General features: G+C 37.4%; 1 protein-coding gene across 2 annotated transcripts in view; it reads left to right on the top strand.

Moving 5' to 3' along the window:
• Positions 1 to 332: 332 nt before the first annotated feature.
• The window catches only part of PKN2 (protein kinase N2), a 128,537-nt gene continuing 118,587 nt past the window's right edge, over positions 333 to 10,282 (top strand). For both annotated transcript variants that reach the window (XM_082649125.1, XM_082649124.1), the window contains exon 1: positions 333 to 703. Coding sequence is in view for 1 of the 2 variants with exons in the window: in XM_082649124.1 (XP_082505250.1) it covers positions 656 to 703 (48 nt within the window). In the remaining variant the exon portion in view is untranslated. The remainder of the gene's footprint in view (positions 704 to 10,282) is intronic.

Below are 10,282 nucleotides of genomic sequence, written 5' to 3'. Positions count from 1 at the left end.
AGAAGCGAGTAGTTTCCCGATTTCCAGCGTTCACAGCGGGGCAGTTAAACAAGCAGGAAAGCGGGCGTGTGTTTTCTTTTTCCTCTTCCCGCTTCCCAGGAGACGCGAGCCCAGCCCGCTCCCCCCCTTTTCACCCTGGCTGGGTCCAATGGCAGTCCCCGCCGCGGAGCCTGGTCGGAAGCCGCCCCGCCCCGCTCCCGCCCTCTGGGTCCCCTCCGCCCCACCTCCTTCGCCCGGCGGGAGGCGGCGGCCGCGGCCGTCACGTGCCCTGGCAGCCGCCAAGTGAGGCCGCTTTTGCGACGCGGTGACAGCCAAATGGTGCGACAGGAGGAGTTGCCGCCGCGGCCGCACAGCCCCGCACCGAGAGGTTCGAGGCGGCTCCTGGCGTCGCCCTGAGGCAGCGACTGAGCAAGAGAGTCCAGCACGGGCGGGCGGCGGCGAGGGGGAGCCCGCTACGAGTGTCCCGGCTCCCCGCCGCTCTCCAAGGACCGGGCGAAATAAGCCGCGCCTCCAGCAGGGGCTGCGCCTCCATGAATCCCTAGGTTTTTTTCTTTCTCTCCCCGCTCCTCACCCCCCACCCCGGATCCCGTCCCGCCTTCTCCCTTCGCCTGCCAGCAGCGGCCGCGTCCAGGTGTGGAGTCCAGAGCGGAAAGCAATGGCGTCCAACCCCGAACGGGGGGAGATTCTGCTCACGGAGCTGCAGGTAAGGGCCGCGGCCCGTGCACGAGGCGCTGGCGGAGCAGAGGGAGAGAGTCTGGCGCGGGGTAGGGGGCCTAGGGGAGCCGTGCGGCCGCCGCGCCCCTAGCCCGCTAAGTGAGGAAACTCGGGGATGTCACTCGGGAGCCGCTTCCTTCTGGAGCCAGAGCCTCTGCCCCCGCCGGAGCCGTGGCCTGCCACCAACTTAATTTGACTCTGCCTACCAGAGGGACCCCATCCTGCGGCCGGCGTCTGCTCTCACCCGGTCTCCGGGGCGGCCAGTTCGCCTCCCCCTCTCTTGTGTCAGAGCCGCCCGCGGACACCCCTGGCGCCCCCTACCTCCTGCGGGCCGGGCCCCGCCCCGCCTTTCCCTCGAACACCGCTCCTTAAACTCCTTTGAATGACTCCCAAGCTGTTTTCTTGTCCCTCGCCTTCCCCTCAGACTCTGCACAAAGAGCGCCCCCATAACTTCCAGTCCCCAGACAAGTTTTTTTTTTTTTTTTTAAAGAAAAAACAAAAATAAAGTGTCTCACCCAATGCTGGCTTCACTTCACCAACCCTCTTTAGGTGGCTAGATTTCTTTCTTTTATTTTGAGGGCTAACCCATTTATTTTTTTTTTACCAAGTGATAGTTACATGGTCCCCTTCTCAGCTACTCCCGGCTCAGATCCGGAAGCTCAGATGCTGATGCTTTTCAGGCTTTCATTTTCCCTCCTGTTTGAATACCAAAAAAAGAACTACAGAAGTTGTTTACAAACGGCAAAGCAGTCGACTAAGGGAAAATGTTGGGCACCACATGCTTGCAGAAGATGTGAACAAAATAGATCCCTTAATTAAAGTCCACGTTGATTAGCAGTATTATTCTTCCCATTTTCCAGCTAAATATTTGATGATGTAGGCACGATATTGGTGTTTAGGTCTCTTTGATGTGCAGGGTACGTGCGCTACCTTGTTGGGTTTATTTTTCTTTACTTTGGAGTGTCCCAGAGATGTTTACATCTGGATTAAAGTTTCATGCTTGTTCTTTGACTTAAACTTATTTTGGTTTGTTTAAATATAGTCGTCTTTTAGCTACTCGAAGATTGAGATGGGAGTTAAAAGAAAAAAAAATAGCCTACGTACATTCGTTTTTGTGTGTTGGGCAGTTAATTTTTTTTGAGAAGGCTGAATCTAGACACTCTGAAGGGTTCATTCTTGATGATATCAAAATTCAGTTGCTTCTAAGTTTTTTGCTGTTTAAATGTATTTTCGATAAATTCCTATATTAGCTTGGTTTATTGTGCAGTTAGATGTAAGCTTGAAGGCATATAATACTCGATATTTCCTCCATAAAAATAGATTTCAACAAGGTATATCAATGCACTTTTGCAAATTTGGAATCCTTTGGAAATGCAAGGCTGAATTTCATATTATTGAACATGTTGCTATATAATGTTTTAATTACTCTTAGTCTTTTCTAAGGAAGTCTTCCAGCATACCAGTTAGCTAAATGAATGGAATTTATTGTTTTATTACTTTACGTGAGCTTTTGAAAAGAAGTTTGAGGCACATCAGAAATGCTTTCCATTGCCTAGTCTTGAAATTTGAAAAGCATATTTTACTTCTGACTGAAAAAAAGCCATGAAAATAACAGAATTTTTCCTTGAGTGGAGTGGCTTCAGAATCATAAAGTATTTGGCATCCTTATTTGTATTTTATAGAAAGTTGATGTAAAAAACTCTTATTTTGGTACTGAATGTGAAAATATATTTTCATGTATATTAAAATATAACATTTAGGGACTTTTAATAAAACCATTTTTTACAATAACAAAGAAGCAAGTCAAATAAATAGGAATATTTAAATATGAGTATTTTAAAAATGGGACCAGACTAGGGGAACGTCCAATCAAAAGTTAGACTTTTAAATAAACTAAAATGTAACTCCCTCCAGTAAAAGAATAGTTTTTAATAAGTGTTACATTTTAGATTGTCATGTATATCCAGGACATTTTTCTTGGTGTATTTGACTCCCAATTCTAATAAAAGTTATTGCATTTGGACTTTATCATGTTTATTAAAATAATTGAAAATATTATTTATATCAGCACTCAAAGATGAACCATGATAAAATTTGCTTCACCAAGTATATGCATCTGTTCAAACATTTTATTATTTCATTGGGTCATGAAACTAGAATATAGTAACCAAATATTTATCAAACTTGTTTGGAGAACCAGTTTTTAAAAACCTTCTAAGTTGTTTGAATTTATTTAAATTGAAAAGTTGTTTAATGTGAGGTTCTTAATGCTTTTCTGCCATACAGATTTTAAGTAATTAAATAATAATTTGTGTAGCAAGTTTTTAAATTGTTTAGTTGAAATTGTTACTTTGCCATATCTTTTCTCACTCTGAAAGTTACATGTTACAACTTCTTTTAATGAAATTTATACTTTATTTAGAAACATTGTACATCCAACATGTAAAAAATTATTTTTCGAATTATATGGCAGAATTTGAAATACTTTACTTGAGGTGGAATTGGCTTATTAATAAGTTTTGATTGTGGAAAGACAAAGAAAATCTGAAACCACAGTCTTGTTAATTGTAATATTTCTATATAATGTAATGTTTCTGACTCTTGTTAGTAATTTAAGAGACATTCAACAAGGAATCATTAATAAAGTATATACAAACTTTGAAGGCTAGAGGCTTCAATGTGTAAGGAAGAATATTTGCTGTGGTAAAAATAAAAATAGGCTGTTAAAAAACATAAACTTAGTTGGCAATTTCTAATTTTTATGTCTTGTAATTAACTTGTTATGTCAAGTTCTCTTGTTTTTTATTTGAAGTGTAGTGGGAAAATGAGTGTGATACTTTCATGAGGCCAAAGAAATTAAAGTTTATTTTCAAGGAAACTGAGTTAATAATGAAAACGATATAAAGAATCTCAAAATGAAAATGTTGGCTACAACAATAATTTTGTAGAGTGTAGACCCAGATATCGAGTAGCATACTTATAAAGTTACCTTGTTGATTATCGGATATTCATCTTCATCAAAATAGCTAATAAAGTGTTGGGAATCTTGAATTCCATTCTCAGCAGAATTTATTTAGGTAGAGGTGACTTGCTCAAGTGGAAGGTTGAGGTAGCTGGTCTTAAGTTACAGGGATTCATTTCAAGAAACCTTTATTGAGTAGCTACCAAAGGTATATTGGAGGGCATAAAGATGACAGGATATGGCTTTTACTTTCTAGAGGAGAGTACAAATAACGTTTATTGATTATCTGCTGTATGATAGACATTGTACTTGGTACCGTGTGTACCTTATGTAATCTTTAAAACAATCCAATAAAGTGAGTGTTGTTATTTCCATTTTACAGATCAGGAAACTAAGTTCAGGAATAGTTAAGTCAGTCATTCATGTTCACAATGTTAAGTCTGAGTTTGAATTTGGATTTATATCTTTTCCACTACACCATTTTGTAATATGTGGACCCATAAATGTTTTGCATTCCAATATTGTAAATGTGTGAACTTTCTAAAAATTGGCCCAAAATGTAGTTAACCAGAGTTAACTTTAATATAAACTTTATACTACTTGTTAGGTTCCTCTCGAACAAGGAAAAGTGATTTCCACATTTTATTTGGTAGTCTATAATTTTTGTTTGTTTGTTTGTTTTTGTTTTTTTGCGGTACGCGGGCCTCTCTCTGTTGTGGCCTCTCCCGTTGCGGAGCACAGGCCCCGGATGCGCAGGCTCAGCGGCCATGGCTCACGGGCCCAGCCGCTCCGCGGTGTGTGGGATCTTCCCGGACCAGGGCACGAACCTGTGTCCTCTGCATCGGCAGGCGGACTCTCAACCTCTGCGCCACCAGGGAAGCCCCGGTAGTCTATAATTTAACAGTGCTTTATTATTGCAAATAAGGTATAACATTCTACAAAGAATAACAGTACAATAACATTTTTGCAGGTTTTCTTCATTTAACAATTAATGTTTCTGATGAAAGTTGTCAGATGTTCACCCAAAACCTTCCAAAAGATTTCACGTTTCTCTGTAGACTGTCCGTAAGATAAACTTTGCTTTAAAATTTTAAGCTATGTAACCAAGCTGTGTGTTTGGCACTGAGTAGGTACACAGTACATTGATGAGAAGGCTCCATTTGTTACCTAGGATGAGAAATGTCTTGACTGTTGAAAGTTGACTATGATCATTGACTTAAGAAATTACTTAGTTTTCTTTATTTTACATTTCTAATCCCTTGTCCCAAAAATATTCCCTTAAAAAGTTCAAAAGGGATTTCTGCACTAGTTATGTTATATCTACATACAGCACCCTCTTATTTTACACATTTGATGGGAAATTAGGAGGTGGCATCTAATTTTGCAGTGATACTGGAACGTAGAAGGTGTCTGTGTTGGGAGGATTAAGACTAGCATGAGTTGGGGGAATGTAGCATGAGAAAGTGGGTAGATGGTTAAGACACATTTTACAGTTTTTTTTCAAATTATCAATGTAAGACAAGTGTATTCTAGAAAATCTGGAAAATGCAGAAAAGCATCAGAGTAAATAGAAAGTGCTAATAGTTCTATCAGAGTAATTGACAAGCTTTTCCAACTTTTAAGTCCCATGGCATTTGAGTCCATTTCCTCTTTTTCCTCCCTTTTGTAAAAAAATTGAGATATATTTGACATACAATGTGTGATTTTAAGGTATACGACATACTGATTTGATATTTTTCCTCCCTTCTGTATCCTATTTTACTTATTAGAATTGTAAAGAGAAATGAGGTTTATAGAGTTTTAAGATAGAAATAGCTGTAGGTAAAAAAAAAATTGCCACTAGTTCTAGATAAGTGGATCAAAGTAGCTTTATTGACTTTTTTATCTCAAAATATTTTTATTTTGAGTAAATCTTTGTGCTGAAACTGGTATTATAAAATGATGACTCTAAAATGGTCATGTTTTTCGATCATCTCTAATTAGTTAATAGAGAGATGAATATCACTTAAAATAATGTTACTTCCAGAAACATATATGATATTTGAACAGAGTAGTTAATTTTACATCATTTTCTAGTACTGTGTACTCTGTTGAACAATTGTCAAATGTCTACTCTATTTCAAAAACCAATTTTACTCTCATCAGAGTATGACAGAAATCATGTAACATTTAATACGAATAACTTTTGGTATGCAGCAGAGTTCAAACTTGGCAACAAAGAAAGTCGAAACTAGTTAAAAGCTTTAAAAAGATACTTAAAATCTTGACTGAGAAAAACATACTAATGAAAAAGTAAACTTCTGATATCTTAGAAAAGTAAAAATAGAGAACATTTATTTTGATACATGTCTAGTTTCTCTTAATTTTATTTAATGAAATCTTATTTGAAACTAGCTCTGTTGTCACATTCAGTTTTTCACAATCTCAGAAAAATTAAATTTGTGTAATATTATATACATAAATATTGTCTGTTAAAAATGAAGAACAGGAAAGCCTGGGAGGAGTGTATTTGATGATAAATACCTTAGATTTGAAGGTAACTGTTGGTGTCATGTTTTAGAGATGAACTGATAGACAAGAATTACAGAATATATACTGTTATTAGGATATATCTATTTTAGGAACTTGGCAATGTTTACTTTTTCTTATTGGTTGAAGCTTTACTGCCCTGGCTTACAAACATCATAATTTATTGGAAAGTTGTTATTACAGAATTTAGAATTTATTTTAGATTATAGAAAATATACTTACCACCCAATACGTATGCTAAATATCATATATTTTACAATTAATCATATTGTTTTCCCTTTCCTATAGTTGTTTCCTTAGAGATTCTCTAAGGAGGTGCTTTTTTTGTCTGTTTCAGAATTTTCATTGAATAAATTTCATTAAATTTTCAGATTTTTTTTCCCATTTATTAAACCTTAGGTACACTGGTTTGGATTAATCATTATCCATCCATATATCATTGTAATAAACACCCATGGACCAGCACTCACTCCCCAACTCCCCCTAAAAGCTAGGAACTTAACCTATACATGGTTTTTCTTCATTCCATCCCCCTACCTCCACCTTCTTGTCATCCAAAGTAACCATCATCCTGAGTCCTGTGTTCATTCTCTTTTTTTAGTTTTGTTGGATATACAATTCTAAAAGTTATATCTTTTATTTTAGTTGTTTTTATATAATTGTGTTCAATATAATCTCTCTAAACTTGATTTTTCACTTATTATTGCTGATTTAACCATATTATTGTATGTTGCTGTAATCACTCATTTTAATTGCTGTGTGATATTTCAATGAGTAAAATATTCAACTCTCCCCTTATTGGATATTTGGATATTTATCCACTGACTTTTCCTTGTTGGGCCTTTATTTATTTTCTGGTTTTTGTAATTGTGAACGATGATACTATGGATGTTCTGTGCATTCTTTCTTATTGCATATATGTAAGAGTTTCTATTAATTATATACCCAGATGTAGAATTGTTGCCTCACAGGGTAATGCCCAGCTTGCAGTGTGGTTGTGCCAATTTATAGTCATGTCAGCAGGTAAGAGACAAAAGATCCCTTGGTCATCCATCCTTTCTGACATTTGCTGTTGTCTTTTAATTTTTACAAATCGGAAGAGTGTAAAATGCGATCTCATCAAATGGTCTTGATTTGCATTTTCCTGATCATCACTGATGTAGAATATTTTTTTTTTAATGTTTACTGGCCTTTTATGTTTCCTCTTCAGTGAAATTTCTGTTCATGAACCTTGCCTATTTTTCTGTGTTTTTTAAATTGATTTATAAGAGTTCTTTATATTCCTCATATAAATCCTTTGTGTGTATTGTGAATGTCTTATCTCAGTTTGTAACTTGTCTTTTCACTTTCTTTTGGGAGTTTGTGGGAGGGACAGTTTTAAGTGTTTTACCTTTTTGGCAAATATTGAAAATCATTTACATCATTGTGATCAGCAAGCCTGCACTTAATATCTAGTCTAGGTTTGGTATAGAAAGGGTAAAGTTATACAGTTTATGACTCATGGATTTACAAAGTTTCCACAGGAATAACTATAGGAAGTTGTATAAAATATTGTATTGTTTAACACATACTAGGCACTCAAATGTTATTTGACTCAAAGGGTAAATTTAGAAATAAATAGTGTAAATTATATATGTAAATAGTTCATCAGTTGCTTATTTTCCCATTCCATATCTTTTCAGTGCAAATTTATTACTATTACTAATTATTAACATTCTTTCATTTGAAGGACAATATATTCCAAGTCTAGAATTATGTGAATTGGTCATTCAGTCATATGCATAGCTTGTCAATAAAGTGCTGTAGCTGATCAGATTTAATACTGGATATAAAATAGAAAATAATCATCTCTTGCAGAATTTACTGGTATTTACAAACCTGGAATCCTAAATGCAGTTCTTGCCATTGCTGTGATATCTGTTGATGAAAAAAAAAACTAAATTTAATATTTGTTAAATTTATTGATGGTATGCCTAAAAAACTTTTGACTAATTGGACACTCCTTAAAATTCCACTGAGAAAAATGTATTTGTTGAATATATAAATATATCATATAATCAAGAAGACTTTTACTTAAGGTACATTTTTAATAAATAAGTGAATTTAGTGGTTCGTCATGTAGCATTTTGATCCATTGACAAATTAGCCTACTTCTCATTTTGCAGCTCCTGTGATTGAATATATCATCCAATATGGCAGTTAATTGTTAAATTATATGTGTGTCTCCCACTTTCAGGACAGGAACTAGGTCTTACTCAGTTTTATGCCCCTAGCACCTGACATATGGCTTTCACTTGATATATGCTTGAATAAATAATGCTTAATAAATAAATGACTGATTTCTGTGACTAATTCTATGACCCGTTTACTACATCTGACTTTTTTGTATTTCTGAAGGTGATCATTCTTTTGTTGCCCGTGTTAGAAAGATCTGCTGGTCACTATCATTTGACTGCAGTCTCAGCCTCTTCAGTTGATTCTTCTATTTATGTAAATTGAATTCATTCATTGCTCTGCCACTGCCCAAGTTTGGGCTCTCATTATCATTTGGATGATTACAGTATCTTGATATTCCACCTCTACTTCTTCAGTCTCATTCTGTTTTTGTTTAGACTATGTACAGCTGCTAGATTCAGAAGTTGTCTGCAGCATTCAGTGACTCCTGACTGCTTGTGAGATACAGTCCTAATTCCTTAGCTCAGAGCTGAAAGCTGTCATTGCCGTGGCCCCAGAATACCTTTTTTTCTTTTTAATTTATTTTTGACGCAGGTGCAAAGGCAATCCTGTGGAGGATTTTCTTTCTTTCTTTCGTTTTTCTTTTAATTAATTTATTTATTTTTGGCTGCATTGCGTCTTCATTGCTGCTCGCGGGCTTTCTCTAGTTGCGGCGAGCAGGGGCTGCTCCCCGTTGATTCTCATTGCAGTGGCTTCTCGTTGCGGAGCGTGGGCTCTAGGCACACGGGCTTCAGTAGTTGTAGCATGCAGGCTCAGTGGTTGTGGCTTGCGGGCTTAGTTGCTCCACGGCATGTGGGATCTTCCCAGACCAGGGCTTGAACCCATGTCCTCTGCATTGGCAGGTGATTCTTAACCACTGTGCCACCAGGGAAGCCCCCCAAAATACTTTTTTTTTTTTTTTTTGCGGTACGTGGGCCTCTCACCGCTGTGGCCTCTCCTGTTGCGGAGCACAGGCTCTGGACGCGCAGGCCCAGTGGCCATGGCTCACGGGCCTAGCCGCTTCGCGGCATGTGGGATCCTCCCGGACCGGGGCGCGAACCCATGTCCCCTGCATCGGCAGGCGGACTCTCAACCACTGCGCCACCAGGGAAGCCCCCCAAAATACCTTTTAATTCTTAACTCTTTTCATGCAAACAGCCTGTGTTTTAGGCATACCATGATTAGGGATTTTTCCTCACCTATATTCTGTCTGTATTTTATTGTTTTATTTTTTTCAACTGGAATGTTTCTTTAAGGCCTAGTTTAGATTTGCTCTTTAATTTTTTTTCTTATTTTCCCCTAGTCATGTATAATGTCTCCTCAAAATTTACGTAGGATATTTTCTATATCATGACTTTTACCATACATTGTATTGCACCATAGTTGTTTGCATCCTACCTCATTTTCTCTGCTGTGTTGAATGCTTAAAATCTTTGACAAAAAGAACTATATGTCCTGTCTTCACCTTTACGCCTTTAGTCCTTAGCAGAGCAACTTATAAATAGTAGCTACTTGTTAGTGTGTGTTGAATAAATAACAGGCTCATGTCCAAAAGTCCCCAGATTTTAAGTTTATTACCTAAAACTTTTTTCTTGCTTTTGTTATGGTCTTTTTGAGGGAGCAGAACTGCATTGTGTCGTTTTTCTTTGGGTAGGGCCACTTGACATGTACATGATTTTAAGTTTATTACCTTTAGTCGTAATAATTTAGTTCCTCATCTCAGACCGAGAATTTTCTACTGACAGAAGGAACAAAGTCTAGATACAACTGAAGCAAGTAATAATAAATAGCAATTTTTTATATTATTAAAAACAAATTATAATTAATTTATATTGATGTTATTTCACTGAATCCTTAAGACAA

The sequence above is a fragment of the Grampus griseus genome (assembly GCF_964374135.1).
Source record: "Grampus griseus genome assembly, chromosome: 1".
In the NCBI taxonomy this organism is placed as follows: Eukaryota; Metazoa; Chordata; class Mammalia; order Artiodactyla; family Delphinidae; genus Grampus; species Grampus griseus.
Note: the sequence above shows the minus strand (reverse complement) of the source record. Positions and strands in the feature narration are given on the sequence as shown.